The 16,956-nt window shown below is 42.9% G+C and overlaps 1 protein-coding gene across 2 annotated transcripts; it reads right to left on the bottom strand.

The window, feature by feature from the left end:
- Positions 1-1,023: 1,023 nt before the first annotated feature.
- LOC110510073 (zinc finger Y-chromosomal protein 1) lies at positions 1,024-13,624 on the bottom strand. 2 transcript variants are annotated; one of them, XM_036968313.1, is made up of 9 exons: positions 13,507-13,624; positions 11,967-13,337; positions 5,593-5,689; positions 5,064-5,399; positions 4,767-4,916; positions 4,551-4,658; positions 4,319-4,453; positions 4,018-4,164; positions 1,024-3,845 (listed from the first exon to the last, which is right to left on the bottom strand). In XM_036968313.1, exons 3-9 carry the CDS (start codon positions 5,657-5,659, stop codon positions 2,566-2,568), a joined length of 2,223 nt encoding a protein of 740 aa, XP_036824208.1. In that variant the 5' UTR covers positions 5,660-5,689; positions 11,967-13,337; positions 13,507-13,624; the 3' UTR covers positions 1,024-2,565. The 2 variants fall into 2 exon arrangements, with proteins under 2 accessions (XP_036824208.1, XP_021447064.1); XM_021591389.2 differs by lacking the exon at positions 13,507-13,624 and having other exon boundaries at positions 11,967-13,356.
- Between the last annotated feature and the right edge of the window lie 3,332 nt (positions 13,625-16,956).

Here is a 16,956-nt window from a genome sequence, read left to right as displayed (position 1 = left end):
TTTGGGTGGTGTATCAATATACCCAGTCACTACAAACATACAGGCGTCCTTCCTAATTCAGTTGCCGGAGAGGAAGGAAACTGCTCAGGTATTTCACCATGAGGCCCATGGTGACTTTAAAACAGTAAAATGGCTGTGATAGAAAATTAAGAATGGATCAACAACATTGTAGTTATGACAGAGTGAAAAGACGAAAGCCTCTAAGGAATAAAAATATTCCAAAACATGCATCCTGTTTGCAATAAGTCGCTAAAGTAAAACTGCAAATGTGGCAAAGAAATTATCTTTGTCCTGAATACAAAATATTAGGTTTGGGGCAAATCCAACACATCACTGAGTACCACTCTTCATATTTTCCAAGCATGGTGGTGGCTGCATCATGTTATGGTTATGCTTGTCATTGGCAAGGACTAGGGAGTTGTTTAGGATAAAAAATAAAAGGAATAGAGCTAAGCACAGACAAAATCCTAGTGGATAACCTGGTTGTCTGCTTCCCAACAGACACTGGGAGACAAATTCACCTTTCAGCAGGTCAATAACCTAATACACAAGGCCAGATTGCTTATCACGACGACATTCAATGTTCCTGAGGGGCCTAGTTACAGTTTTGACTTAAAATCATCTTGAAAATCTATGGCAACACTTGATAATGGCTGTCTGGCAATGATCAACAATCAACTTGACAGAGCTCAAATAAAAAAAATATATAATAATGTGCAAATATTGTACAATCCAGGTTTGCGAAGCTCTTGGAAACTTACCCAAAGACTCAGATGAAATCGCTTCTAAAGGTGATTCTAACATGTACTGACTCAGGGGTGTGAATACTTACATCAATTGGATATTTCAGTATTTAATTTCCAATACATTTTCAAAAATGTCTAAAAACATGTTTTCACTTTTATTAAATAAATAAAAAATTCCATGTTTTATTCAGGCTGTAACAACAATATGGAATAAGTCAAGGGGTATGAGTACTTTCTGAAGGCACTGTATTGGTCAGTTATTAAAAAGACAAACAAGCAGGTAAAATACTTTGCTTTTATTATCTTTTTTCATATCTTTTTTTTTAACAAATACATCAAGTACATCCATAACAACACAGTTCTGATTCCTCCTTTTATGTAAGTGTTTACATCTACACACTTTTTACAGATTTGTGTACAAAACAATAATTTACGTCCCATAGAATTCTAGTTACACTGAACTATACAACAAATTTCATGATGATGAAATAAATATAAAAACTAAAAATTATCACAGGGGAAGGAACTGTCGAAGCCAGAGTACAAACATACCACGAGTTACATCTCTCTTCAGGGAACTAATACCGCTCACTGGTCACTGACATAAGTAGATGGGAGAATCTCAATCGCATACTCCTCACATCCTCTCCTTCTCAAAATCCAATGGAGAAGGTCAGAGGGGATGGACCTATGGCTCTCTCATCCAATAGGTTTTGAGGAGCGTGTAATGTTGTGGTCATGAATTAGTGGTACCAGATAGTGTGCATCCTCACTCCGAAGGCCTTGCTGGCGCTGCATCACACTTCAGTCAGGTGTCTGATAATCAAGCTTTATTAGGGGTAAAATAATGTGTATAAAGAGGGGTTTATGGGTTGGAGTTGATACTGCTTATCTGTATATTAGATCCCTCTACCCAGATGGCATGGTTGGCCACATCTAGTATCTCACTGTGTTAAGAAGCGAATCAACTAATAAACCTTCTCTGAAGTTGGTTATTTGCTATGATGCAGTCAACTCCTTCACCGGACAGACAGTTCTCCTCAGAACAACAACGACAGTTCTCAGAATACCAAAGATAAGACAACAGAGAGATGTGGGGTCAGACTACCAGGAAGCACAATAGATACATTAACTGACATCCCTCACAACAGGCATACATACACACAAGCAAGCACTCAACTACATACAACACACATACTCTTCGTGTCTCAGCGTTCAAAGCATCAGGTATAATTAATGAGTTCGTGACTACTGCATTCATAATTCTTAAAATAAATTGGTGGCAAGTGCTATTAGAATTGAGTTAATCTCGACCACTCTGCTCAGTGGATCTGCTTTTTCTCTTAGCAGGTGAGTGTCCATTTTATTGTGTGAATACAAACAGCTTGTAGATCATATTTTATCTTAGTCGTGTGCCAAGTTAAAGTAGGCTTAAAAATCGCCACTTTAATAAAGAACTGATTGTGGCTGTGGAGTAAAAACAATGAATCTACAAAGACCTCAGAGAGACCTGCGACTCTTGCACATTCTGCCATGCAATACTGTCACCAGCAGGGGGACATGCAGATAAAGTGCAAGTCTGTACAGGGCTTTGTCACCTTATTCCATAGGCCTTACACCGGTATATGTACACGTAAATTCATTTTCAGTTGCAGGAAAGTTGGCTTGAGAGTCATTGCGGTAAAAATAATAGATGTTCCCTGTTAATGCAGCAGACACACACGCACACACACTCACACACACACATTCAATTGATTACGGTGTGGTGGTGGTTGCATTAGTGTTGTTCTGGTGGTATGAAGGGTGGGCAGTGCCAGGGTCACTCTGCCTGCACCAAGTCCTTGTGGTGGCGTGCGATATGCTGGTTCTTCTCCGAGGGCCTGCGAAAGCCTTTAGAACAGATCTCACAGCGGTGGGGGTAGTCTTTTGTGTGGATGGAGATCACATGGCGCTTGAAGCCTGAGGCATCCCCACTGCTGTAATCACAGTACTGACACTGGTACACCCTCCTCTCCCTGGGCCCTGTGGCCAAGCCCGCAGCACTAGAACTAGCACCAGGCACCAAAACCTGCTTCTTTGCCACCGGTGCACTGGCAGAGGCAGAGGCAGGGGAAGGTCCCAATAAGGTCCTTTTGGCTCCGTTCTTTTCAGGAGAGGCCTGTTGCTCCTTGGTGTGGACTGACAGGATATGGCGACTGAGCACAAAGGGGTCCGCGATCTTGAAGTTGCAGTGTCGGCACTGGTGCAGTTTCTTGGCACGGTGCGACGCCGAGTGCTTCTTCAGTTCAGACGGCCGGTGGAAACCTTTATCGCAGACTGCACATTTGTGGGGGTAGTCCTTGGTGTGCACCGATATGATGTGGCGCTTCAGGTCACTGGAGTTGGAGCTCTTGTGTTCACAGTGGGCACACTGGTGGGTTTTGGCCTCCTCGTGCGTCAGCCCGTGCTGCAGCAACTCCTCCTCCTCAGCAAAGGTCTGGAAGCAGCGTTCACACTTGAAGGGCATCTCTTTGCTGTGCTTGGTCTTGACATGCGTCTTCAGGTTGGAGGAATCAGCAGACTTGTAGTCGCAGTAGAGGCAAGAGTAAGGCTTCTCGCCGGTGTGCGTGCGCATGTGTTTCTTCAGCTCGGAGGGGTGCCGGAAACCCTTGCCACATTCCACACAAATGTGGGGAAAGCTCTTACTATGGACGGCCAGCAAGTGGCGATTGAGCAGTCCTTGTTCAGCCGTCTCATAGTCACAGAATTTGCACTTGTGCATCTTGTTGGCCTGTGAAGGCACAGGGCTCTTAGGCTCACGGTGGTGGTGCTGCAGTCGATGGGAGAACAGCGCCGCCTGCTGGTGGAACTCCTTGCCACACACCTCACACTCAAACAGAGCCTTGTTGCTCAGCGTGTGCACCTCCATGTGGTTATGAAGGCTGGCCTTCTTGTTGGTGGTGAAGTCACAGTCCGTGCACTGGTACTTTTTCCTGGTCAGGACATCCTGGTGGTGGTTTTTGGTGTGGCGCTTCAGGAAGCCTCGCGACTTGAACTTCTTGCCACAGAGCATGCAGGGATATACTGTCAGAGGCTGGCCATACGGACCAATTATGATGGCTAGGATGGGAAACAGCAAGAGAGAAGAAAATTAGGGCAGATACATGACTCACAGATATCACTTGACGGTGTAAAAACAACAGATGGTCTGTATTCAAAAAATTCTATGTGAAAACCCAAGCCATAGAATCAGTACCAGATAGTTATTTTGTCCCATCTGACAGCTGTGTACCTGTCTGGACCTGGCGAGGCTCAGCCCTTGTTCTCTTGTTCTTGTTTCGTTGCCTGTTGATCTTGTCCACTCCGTCTGATTCATCAATGTGCAGCAGAGCACTGGCAGCACCGTTTCTGTTCTCACAGCTCTCACTGTCCTCAGAACCTGGAATAACACAGCAAACGTTTGATGCAAATGCACAGCTTCTCTCACCCCTGCTAGAGCAGAGACACTTATCACTACAGAAGGCAGGTGAGCAAGAAGACATTATCTGCCTTGTTATTACACTGTATGTTTGTATGTAAAGTGTGTTACTGACCATACGTGGCTGCCCAGGCCACAGGCATGAAGTCCTTGCTGAGAGCCGTGCCGTCGTACGACCGCTCGTGGGTCACTGGTTCCTCACCCCCCACCACCACCTCCATATAAACCTCATCAGATATCTTTGATGAACCTGCAGGGTAACATACTAGTTACAACACAACCGTAAAAAACACACACACACACACACACACACACACACACACACACACACACAATTGATCACTTACCATGGTCCCCCTGAGACATGTACACCATCTTCTCTCTGAGCGTTCGGCCTGTAGAGTCCGTCAGTGCCACATCCTCTGTGTCTCCATCACTGATGTCCACTGTTTCTCCTACACAGACAACCACACACTGATATAATACTCCTTGGTGATCAACTATTATAGGTTATAGAATCCCTCTTTCCTGAGGTACTAAACATTATTCATATGTCTCCTTACCCAGGTCATCCTCCCCAGAGTCTGCCTTGAAGATGTACACCTTGATCACCTCCTGGCCGTCCTCATCCTTCTCCACCTCCTGGTCCTCCTCGGCTCCCTCCACAGTCACCTCTGTGCCATCGTCTGACACCATCTTGCCTGCCTCATCCACTGGAGGAAGACGAAAAGAGAGAGACAGAGTGAGAGACCCATTCACTACTGTTCATTAGTTTAACTGTAATGTTTTCTTAATAAAGAGGCCAGATGACAGTGGTATTGATGTAGAACTGGAGAGGAGAGAAGCAGCCTGGTACTCACAGGAGATCATCAGGTAGTCCCCACAGCCGTCTGTGTCTTGCTCTGGGTCCAGTTCATCCTGGGTATGCCCATCTGCGACCATCACATCCTCAGGAATGTCCCCCATGGCAACACCTTCGTCCTCCCCCTCCAGTGACATCACACACGTCTCCACGGCAACATCCTCATCCTCATCGCAGTGCACATACTCAGACACCACGTCCTCAACAGCATCCTGGATCACCAGCTCGTCTGAAGCAAATCCATGCACCGCCATTCCCTCCCCCTCCCCCTCCGACACCAGCACAGTCTCCTGCAGCTCCACCACAAACTCCTCCCCTGCAGCACCACCCTCATCTGGAACACATCAACACAGGAACAGTTGGATATATTCAGCATAGGCCTACATAAACATGCTGCAGAAAACACAATCATGCACTCTTACACAGACAATAACAACAAAAAACTTGGAAGAAATGTTCGATTTTTGTGCAGAACAACGAACAGTACAGGGAATTACTTGAATGCGCAAACAAAAGGTTGCTATTACCTGATCCATGGAGAATGATTTTAGGCTCTTGGGAATGTAGTGCCAGCCTGGTCTCGTCCTCATCCATTGTCCTTACACCTCATTGGTCACTGCAGCACTGGAGGCAATAATTGACCAGTCAAATCAGTCACATGGGCCTAATGGTAACCAAAATGAGTCTACCACAGGGGTGCAACTTTCACTGGAGACAGGGGAGACATGACCCCAACATATTCTAAAATTACATTTTTGTTCCCCCCATTTTATCATTGCTGTGTGATACTAAAAGTGTCATAGGTGTGCTTAAGAACCATGCAGAAGCCTCAGAGCAGTTGGGTAGGTTGTTTGCCGGTTTCAGCAGGCAGGATTTAGGACCGCACGGAAACCACAGAGCGTGCGGACAGGCTGTATGAAGGCAAAGCTATTATTATAGGACCAGCACGGTGCTGCTGCCTGCATCTGCTGTGCATTTTTTCCAGGTTGTAAAAGCAAGCAGAGCAGAAACTGGCTACTTTTTATTTGATTGATGCAGCTGGCAAGGTAACTGTCGTTTGACTTAGAAGTATGTATTCCCAGTGCTGAGATAGTAGCGTAACTGACATGTAACATGACATGTTTCATCCCTCTCAAGAAGTTCTGCCTGAAGAGAACTAACTAGCTAGCTAATAGCTGCCACAGTTCTAGCCTCTATCAATCTGTCAGATAGCAGCATCTAACAGCTGTTCTGTGTATGGAAATGTTTTGTAGCCTTTTTGTCCCGTTTCAACAGAAGCAAATTAACTTGCCTAGTTTATGCTTGTTGATGTAGAATTAGAGCTAGTCAAAAGTTGGCTAACATTAGCTAGCCAGCTCACTAATTTCAGCTATTTATTTTTGCCTCAATCACACTAGACCTGAATCAAACGAGGAAACCAGTGACCAAAAAATTTGAGGGACAATATTCAGAATTTCTTTTGACAACGCAATGTGATTTTATATTAGTCACTATAGCAATGTAACGTTATTGATCTGTCAGTTTCTCTAGCTAATTCCCTACTTTTCACTCTGACATAGTATAAACAGCTCTACAGGCTACACTGTCATGGTGCACAGTCGGTACACAACACTATGTTCATCATATCTTAGCAGATCAGGTGGTGACAGGTGTCCCAGCAGGATCAGACAGCCAGGGAAGACCAGTCTACAGAGCTCAGGGGAATATTGCAGTATATAAAAATCAGTGAATGGATACAAAGTTCCATCTTGCGTTGATGGGTTGGCTACAGTCTGGGATCTGGGAATAACGGCCATTTCAATTATTGAACCACGGATGCTGTTCTTGGATAATATAATGTATAAATGTACACCAAGGTCATTATTTTTCAAGCCTCGTCTGAGCAGAATCAGATGGTGACAGGGGACTCAGCATCGTCAGGCAACCAGGGAAGACCAGTCTCACAGCACTGAGGTGAACTTTTGCAGATACAACACTGTATTATCTCTGTGTAGAAAACACTGGACAAGCCAGATGCTTCATAGATTGAAACTATTTTAAGGCAGTCTGACAAATCTCTAAAGTTGATTTCCAAACAGTATCAAGGCTTGAGAGGCTTTTCCCAATGACACAAAACACTCCAAGCAAAAATGTGAGGAAGACCTGGAGACACTATTGATGATGATGAATGGATACTGGTATGTTTGAATGTCCAGTAATGTTCAACTAAGAAATGCATTGCTATTAATTGGAAGGTTGGTTATCTTCCCACAATGTCACAATGGATGGCAGAAATGTCAAGATATGCATCACTAGTAAAGGTCGACGGATTAATTGGAACTGCCGATTAATTAGGGCCGATCTCAAGTTTTCATAACAATCGGAAATCGGCGCCCAAAAATACTGATTTCCGATTGTTATTTTTTTTTTCCAATGACAGCCTAGGAACTGTGGGTTAACTGCCTTGTTCAGGGGCAGAATGACAGATTTCACCTTGTCAGTTTAGGGGTTCCAATGTTGCAACCGCACAGTTAACTAGTCCAACGCTCTAACCATTGCACTCCACAAGTAGCCTGCCTGTTACGCGAATGCAGTAGAAGCCAAAGTAAATTGCTAGCTAGCATTAAACTTATCTTATAAAAACAATCAATCACAATCACTAGTTATAACTACTAATCCAGTTTAGCAGGCAATATTAACCAGGTGAAATTGTGTCATTTCTCTTGCGTTCTTTGCACGCAGAGTCAGTGTATATGCAACAGTTTGGGCTGCCTGGCTCATTGCGAACTAATTTGCCAGAACTTTACGTAATTATGACATACATTGAAGGTTGTGCAATGTAACAGGAATATTTAGACTTAGGGATGCCACCCGTTAGATAAAATACCGAACGGTTCCGTATTTCACTGAAAGAATAAACGTTTTGTTTTCGAAATGATAGTTTCCGGATTCGATCATATTAATGACCAAAGGCTCGTATTTCTGTGTGTTATTATGTTATAATTAAGTCTGATTTGATAGAGCAGTCTGACTGAGCAGCAGCAGGCCCGTAATCATTCATTCAAACAGCACTTTCGTGCGTTTTGCCAGCAGCTCTTCGCAAGCACAGCGCTGTTTATGACTTCAAGCCTATCAGCCTAATGGCTGGTGTAACCAATGTGAAATGGCTAGCTAGTTAGCTGGGTGTGCGCTAATACTGTTTCAAACTTCACTCGCTTTTAGATTTGGAGTAGTTATTCCCCTTGCGCTGCAAGGGCCGCAGCTTTTGTGGAGCGATGGGTAACGATGCTTCGAGTGTGGCTGTTGTTGATGTGTTCCTGGTTCGAGCCCAGGTAGGGGCGAGGAGGGGGACGGAAGCTATACTGTTACACTGGCAATACTAAAGTGCCTATAAGAACATCCAAAGGTATATGAAATACAAATGGTATAGAGAGAAATAGTCCTATAAATACTATATTAACTACAACCTAAAACCTCTTACCTTGGAATATTGAAGTCTCATGTTAAAAGGAACCACCAACTTTCGTATGTTCTCATGCTCTGAGCAAGGAACTTAAACGTTAGCTTTCTTACATGGCACATATTACTTTCTTCTCCAACACTTTGTTTTTGCATTATTTAAACCAAATTGAACATGTTTCATTATTTATTTGAGGCTAAATGATTTTATTGATGTCTTATATTAATTCAGTATTGTTGTAATTGTCATTATTACAAAAAAATAAAACATTTAACCGGCCGATTAATCGGCATCGGCTTTTTTGGTACTCCAATAATCGGTATTGGTATTGAAAAATCATAATCGGTCGACCTCTAATCACTAGATTTTAATCATTATAAGATTAAGAGTATACTGTGCAACTTTCATAAGGTATGGGCGCCTTATGTGGAATACCGTATGGCGAAAGGGGTCTGTATTGAAAACATTTGAATTTTCTAGTTGAGCAGTTGCAAATGGATACTTTTTTTCATGGCACACAAAACACCTGTCTGATTTGCACCTGTCTGATTTGAGCCAGTCTCAGTGGACTAATCAATTGGAGGCCACAGGGATGCCAGTCCAAGAATATGAGGATTGTGGCTCAGATGCACACGGCACATCTCTCTCCAGAATGTGCTGCTCTCTCCCGCCAATTTGTGGGTATTCAATGTTTCATCATTTCATTGTGTGCATTGTTTTCTGTGTATCAATTCCCCATTACATATAATCACCAGTAGTAGCCTACATTTACCGTTAATTCCCATAATTTCTAATCTGGAATGTGTTTGGTTATTCTAATTTCTGTTAATGCATTCAATATATTATTATTAGTCATTTACCGTTCTCATTATCGGAGTGGACATCTGTTTTGCAGAACTCACAATTTATGCTACACTTGAGAAGCACGTTTTTGTTTATTTAATTCCATTTACGAGTTCTGTCAATTTATTTATCGTCTTTTGTTTGAAACGTTCCTGTCAGTCAAAGTTTAGTAAGGATGAGCACCCGATTACGCATATAGAAGTAGGACTAGTCTACCTGGCCTCCGCACAAATGTAGGCCTATAAATGTGGGGATGTCTGAGTATTTCTGATTGCCTTAATTCACCACCACTAATGAGCTGTGGAGCTTCTCAAAGCCATTTCCCCCCTCAAACAGCAAGTAAACGAAGTCTGTTTTTATAATCAATTGATAATGACAATATTTCCAGCTCTCCCTTTCGATAACCACTCGGCATGAAAGGGGGAAATAGAACGTTCTGATCCAGTGGAAACATTATCAAATATTTGATTACTTCTTATCCATTGCACAAATAGCCTACAGCTGTGTCTGTCTGGAGCAACTAGAGGGCCCAGAATATTTCATACAATGTCTCAAGTTTGCAGGAGATTCTGGTCGACCCAGTTTATACAATGTTTCAAGTTCTTTGGCTACGATTGGCCTGTCTGCAATGTGATTTATAGGATTTTTATTTTTATCAGGATATTTTCTACCTGCAGGCTGCAATGTTTTCATGTGTTGGCTTTATGTAGGCTTTTTTTACATAGTTGACAATGGCAATAAAAGTTACTTTTAGATTTATAGAGTTTTAATTTAGATAGAATGTCGATTAACCACAAACAATGATTTTTAGATACAAAGACTGTTATAAATTAAATGAAACTGTTCCATGATAACGAGCATATGAAAATCATAACTGGCACGTAGATTGGTAGAAATGTTTAATAAATTGGCACTCCAAATGTAGCCTATTACTGGCAACTTCAGGAGCGTAGCGCCAGAATCTGCGAAGGCCAGCAGCAGTGGGAGGAAGGGGGTCAGGAACAGGTTTTTTTTCCTCCAGGTTAGGCTATCTTGATCTCTGGCTCCCTTGAGTCATATGTGTGTCTTAATTATTTAATAAAACAGTGTGCTTAAAGCATCAGACAAGGTTTGTAGCCTACATATAGGGAGGGTGTGTCTGTATAATGGTAAAATACACGGTTAAACATTTTGACTAAATTGATTGGTCGAAAGAAAAGGCTACTTTTGGTTGACTAATATTTTTTTTATCAAGGACAGCCCTGGTAGAAATACAGGAAATGAGCTTTAGATGCCCCAAAAAATGTTGAGCGAGGTCCCCCCTGCCAGTTTGTCCCATAGTCTACCATATTCAAATCCTAAATCTCAAACATATTTTTCTCTCTAACAAGAAGCAATCATGTTACAATGTAACATATATCATTAAGCACATGTATTTCCCATCCTGAGAAATGTAGCCATGTCCCAATCGGTCTAGACATCAATTATATTGGTCTGCACTTCATTTGGGGGCAATCTAAACTAGCTAGCTATTTTACTTGGCCTACTGCCTAAACCAAAATGAGGAAGGGTATAGGCAGCGATTAGGTTTATTACATCTGTGATAGGAATGAAAATATCATACTTTTGTTGTAATGTGCTTTGACATAACGAGCGACGTTTTCAGCCATGCAAAAACATTACTATCTTAATCCTCATAGTCTTGCAATGTGAAGGAATCCATGTGGTTACTTGCCGAAATGCATCGAGACAAAAAGTGTTTGGGCAATGTGCCGTTAAATTTCTCGTCCAATTCACCCACCCCCATGGTCAAATCTGACAGCAGTGGTGTGGGAGCGCGAGACAGGCAGTGCAGCTGCATAATGAGCTGATCTGACTCAAAACCTTTAGCTGGCCTAACATGAAAATAGGAACGAACTCAGTACAAAAACGACTGGTATAATGTATTTTACACAATAAAACATTTAAGACAAAAGGTCTGCAAGCAAACAAAATAAGGACATTTCACCAAATTATCTGGCCGTCGTAATAAAATGGTTACGTCATACCTAATATAAATCAAACAGTAGCTCGTCTAGCTAAATGTGGTTAATGTTGTTTGGGGCAGCTTTGAGTTAGCTAACATAAATGGAAACATGAGTTTCATGACAAGAGCACACACATCCATCCGATAGTCAATATCAATGCATGTAGCTAGCTATTTCGCGAGCCACCTGAAAGGTTTATAGCTAGGTAACTATGGCGGCTACCCTGGCTAGCTAACGCCCATTTCCTTCAGTGTTTTCAAAAACAGAAGTACGCCATTTTGTGTTGGAGATCACTGGACAAACATTTTGCCCACTATTGCATAATAATGCATGCACAGTATCATATTTGAACATGGTGTCTACTATTGTATTTTGTGGGGGTATCTGACTAGCAGACTAATGTTACCGATGTTTAGAAAAATCCCCTCCCGGATTTTCTAGGCCGTAATTGTGGCCTGCTTAAGGCCTGGGCCCAAATAAGCAAGAAAGGCCCAACTCCTCGTGCGCTTCTCCGCTTGTCAGATAGAAAAATAGAATAATGTAAACGCAATCACATATGCAAGGCATTTCATATGCTCCGTGCACATAAAAAAGCGCAAGATAACCTGCTTACCAGATTTTGTAGTACGGGTTGGCCTCTCTCCGTCGCTCGATTTCCAGGCCGTCCGGTTTCCCCAGACTCGGGCAGGATTCAATCGGGAGTTTGCGCTAGCTGGGCGGGCCGCTGAGGCGCAGGGAGGGAGGGGCCGAGACTTTCGAAGCTCCACTGATACTCAGAATCGCTACAGCCCCCAGCTCCGCCAGCACCAAGGCCGCCGTCAGCATTCACGTCACAGCCCGAAAGTCGTAGGAAAATGCGGAAGAAGTCTGGAAACCTAACTGGTAATTGCAGGCAGGCCACGATCAGGGACTCAACACCGCGTCTGTTTGCTTTGCATACCTTTTGAAAGACTGGTTTAGTTTGTTCATGTATTGCTTCATTGAATGTCTCTAAAAATCAAGAACAAACTGCGAGAACTTTAACTGCTGCCGCCATTAATTAGCAAGATACTGTTATTTTACATCTATATTTAGCCCTGTATAAAACCCTTGGTTTGTTACTACCAACTTACACTACAGGTTAACTTCACGGCTACATATTTGCCATTGATTGACCACTTCTTCTGGGTCATTTGACACTATTTATTATTACAGTTGATATTCCTTGATCTTCTCTCTTGCCTGCAATTTGATGCCTTTTGAGATAAGAACATATTTTGAATGTAGCAAGAGAGAGACCAGCTGACAGGGGGCTCGATTTCTTCCTGTGCTGAGGGACACGCTCTACCACATGTACGGTAAAAGCCCAGGTCTCGTGTAGAAGCAGTAAAACACTTACACAAACAGTAGCCTATTCCCCAAGAAGTGTCTCCGTGCACAAAGCCCCACCTGCTAGCAGGGGACACGTACTTCTACAGCACCCGTGACACCATAATAATACCATAATAATAGTGTAGCGGGAGAGCGAACAGCATCGATTTTACAGTTTTACGGTGCAGAGGCTACTGCTCTACCACCTGTAATACGAAAAAACAGGCCTCAGCTAAAGGCAATAGACCACTCACAGTCACACACTGTATTACACAAAATACTTTATACGATTTGTGTGCAAAGAAATAACAGAAAACTAACCCACCCATATGAGTGGAGCAGGGTAATGCTACCCATAGTCATTTTAATTCTGTATCCTTTAGTCTTTTCCAGGTGAAGTTCTACAGTAGTTCAGGTGGGCATCACATTGTCCAGAGCAGAGTTTCACTGCTTCCTCTTCCCACTCAAAATCTGAGAGGGAATCCTCACTGGAGTTTTCCTTCAGTCCCAATGGCACAACTATCTGGGGTGCTTCACAATACTTCCTTCCATGTCTTTTTCTCTTGTCTAATTTTGGGCAGCTTCCATTCTCTAATGGTTGGTTTTATTCCTCTGTTACTTCATTATTCTCATCCTGTAGAAAGATGTAGAAAGAAACTGATCGGGAATCAAGAATGGCTACCAGTACATGAAAGTGGCTTCTTCTATGTCCTGTTTTCTAATGCACAGTGTATTGATTCATGTAAAAATAACCAAGCAAGTATGATTTATGGTGTGCATGAATATGTTGGATGTCGACTCACCTTCAGTGTACCCCCAAGGATATACAGATGCGTCTTGCGGGCAGCTGTGGTGCATGCACGGGCAGAGGGGCGAGTTGAGGGGAGGGGTATGGAGTTAGTGGCAGGTTGTGAGGGATGGGGTGTTGTAGAAACCACAGAAGAGGGTGGTGCAGCAGGAGACCTATGATCAAGTGAAGACTATATTGCAGTCTGTCACGAGTCATAAACCACAGTTACTCAAATAATGTTACACACACATCACTGACGCCACACACTTACACCCACATGCACACACCCCTCACACCTACGCTGCTGCTAAATGATTATTGATTAGATTTATTACTACCATTCTGCTGCTGTTCATTGATTATTGATTGCCATTAGTATCTAGCCATTTGCCCTGCTACTGGTCACTATTACTCCTGTTTACATGTATATACACTGCTCAAAAAAATAAAGGGAACTAAAATAACACATCCTAGATCTGAATGAATGAAATATTCTTATTAAATACTTTTTTCTTTATATAGTTGTATGTGCTGACAACAAAATCACACAAAAATGATCAATGGAAATCAAATGTATCAACCCATGGAGGTCTGGATTTGGAGTCACACTCAAAATTAAAGTGGAAAACCACACTACAGGCTGATCCAACTTTGATGTAATGTCCTTAAAACAAGTCAAAATGAGGCTCAGTAGTGTGTGTGGCCTCCACGTGCCTGTATGACCTCCCTACAAAGCCTGGGCATGCTCCTGATGAGGTGGCGGATGGTCTCCTGAGTTCTCCTCCCAGACCTGGACTAAAGCATCCGCCAACTCCTGGACAGTCTGTGGTGCAACGTGGCGTTGGTGGATGTAGCGAGACATGATGTCCCAGATGTGCTCAATTGGATTCAGGTCTGGGGAACGGGCGGGCCAGTCCATAGCATCAATGCTTTCCTCTTGCAGGAACTGCTGACACACTCCAGCCACATGAGGTCTAGCATTGTCTTGCATTAGGAGGAACCCAGGGCCAGCCGCACCAGCATATGGTCTCAGAAGGGGTCTGATGATCTCATCTCGGTACCTAATGGCAGTCAGGCTACCTCTGGCGAGCACATGGAGGGCTGTCCGGCCCCCCAAAGAAATGCCACCCCACACCATGACTGACCCACCGCCAAACCGATCATGCTGGAGGATGTTGCAGGCAGCAGAATGTTCTCCACGGCGTCTCCAGACTCTGTCACGTCTGTCACGTGCTCAGTGTGAATCTGCTTTCATCTGTGAAGAGCACAGGGCGCCAGTGGCGAATTTGCCAATCTTGGTGTTCTCTGGCAAATGCCAAACGTCCTGCACGGTGTTGGGCCGTAAGCACAGGTGGGGGACCTGTGGACATCGGGCACATGCACATTTGTGGCCTGCTGGAGGTCATTTTACAGGGCTCTGGCAGTGCTCTTCCTGCTCCTCGCACAAAGGTAGCGGTCCTGCTGCTGGGTTGTTGCCCTCCTACGGCCTCCTCCACGTCTCCTGATGTACTGGCCTGTCTCCTGGTAGCGCCTCCATGCTCTGGACACTACGCTGACAGACACAGCAAACCTTCTTGCCACAGCTCGCATTGATGTGCCATCCTGGATGAGCTGCACTACCTGAGCCACTTGTGTGGGTTGTAGAGTCCGTCTCATGCTACCACTAGAGTGAAAGCACCGCTAGCATTCAAAAGTGACCAAAACATCAGCCAGGAAGCATAGGAACTGAGAAGTGGTCTGTGGTCATCACCTGCAGAACCTCTCCTTTATTGGGGGTGTCTTGCTAATTGCCTATCATTTCCACCTGTTGTCTATTCCATTTGCACAACAACATGTGAAATTTATTGTCAATCAGTGTTGCTTCCTAAGTGGACAGTTTGATTTCACAGAATTGTGATTGACTTGGAGTTACATTGTGTTGTTTAAGTGTTCCCCTTATTTTTTTGAGCAGTGTACATTATTTTACCATCAGTATATTACCATAAATATTTATATATTCCTGCTACCAGTATCTCACACACTCACAATAACACCCACACTCCACTTATGCTGCCATATTGCTTATTGCCTGTTTGCAACAGGGCACTAAAGTAATACTGCAAAAACCGTGGCAAAGAAATTTACTTTTTGTCCTGAACACAAAGTGTTGTTTTTGGGGGAAATTCAACACAACACATCACTAAGTACCACTCTTCATATTTTCAAGCATTGTGGTAGCTACATCATGTTATGGGTATGCTTGTCTTCAGCAAGGACTAGGGTTTTTGGGGGGATAAAAATAAATGGAATAGAGCTAAGCACAAGCAAGATCCTAGAGGAAAACCTGGTTCAGTCTGCTTTCAAACAAACACTGGGAGATGAATTCATCTTTCAGCAGGACAATAACCTAAAACACACGGCCAAATCTGCGATGGAGTTGCTTACCAAGACAACATTGAATGTTCCTGAGTGGCTTAGTTACAGTTTTGACTTAAATCGGCTTAGAAATGTATGGCAAGACTTGAAACTGGCTTTCTAGCAAAGATCGATAACTAACTTGATAGAGCTTGAAGAATTTTATAAAGAATATCGGGCAAATATTGTACAATTCATGTGTGCAAAGCTATTAGAGACTCAAAGACTCACATCTGTAATCGCTGCCAAAGGTGTTTCTAACAGTGACTCAGAGGGATGAATACTTATCTAATCAAGATTTGTTTTTATTCATTTGTAATAAATGTTAGAATTACATTACAAAATATTTTGTGTAGATGGTTGACCAAAAATTACAATTAAATCTATTGTAATTCCACTCTAAAACAAAAGAAAATGGAAAGTATCAAGGGCTGTGAATACTTTCTGAGGAGATTGTAGCTGACATTCTCAAGTTTTTCAGTGCTGCAGACATTTGTTGGTACCCTTCCCCAGATCTGTGCCTAGACACAATCCTGTGACTGAAAAACAGCTTCTATCTCAAGGCCATCAGACTGTTAAACAGCCACCACTAACATTGAGTGGCTGCTGCCAACACACTGATTCAACTCCAGCCACTTTAATAATGGGAATTGATGGAAATTGATGGAAAATATATCAATAGCCACTTTAAACAATGCTACTTAATATAATGTTTACATACCCTGCATTACTCATCTCAATTGTATATGTATATACTGTACTCTATATCATCTACTGCATCTTTATGTAATACATGTATCACTAGCCACTTTAAACTATGCCACTTTGTTTACATACCCTACATTACTCATCTCATATGTATATACTGTACTCGATACCATCTACTGCATCTTGCCTATGCCGTTCTGTACCATCACTCATTCATATATCTTTATGTACATATTCTTTATCCCTTTACACTTGTGTGATTAAGGTAGTAGTTTTGGAATTTGGTTATTATTGGAACTAGAAGCACAAGCATTTTGCTACACTCGCTTCTGCTAACCATGTGTCTGTGACAAATACATTT

The sequence above is a fragment of the Oncorhynchus mykiss genome, chromosome Y, assembly GCF_013265735.2.
Source record: "Oncorhynchus mykiss isolate Arlee chromosome Y, USDA_OmykA_1.1, whole genome shotgun sequence".
Lineage (NCBI taxonomy): Eukaryota > Metazoa > Chordata > Actinopteri > Salmoniformes > Salmonidae > Oncorhynchus > Oncorhynchus mykiss.
The sequence above is the reverse complement of the archived record's forward strand: the minus strand, read 5'-3'. Positions and strand labels throughout refer to the sequence as shown.

Excerpts from the sequence above, each read along its gene's own strand:
- LOC110510073 (XM_036968313.1), bottom strand. The coding sequence starts at position 5,659 with ATGGATGAGGACGAGACCAGGCTGGCACTACATTCCCAAGAGCCTAAA. Across the intron at positions 5,400-5,592 it reads AATCATTCTCCATGGATCAG|ATGAGGGTGGTGCTGCAGGG; the intron begins GTAATAGCAACC and ends GATGTGTTCCAG. Across the intron at positions 4,454-4,550 it reads CATGTCTCAGGGGGACCATG|GTTCATCAAAGATATCTGAT; the intron begins GTAAGTGATCAA and ends GTTACCCTGCAG.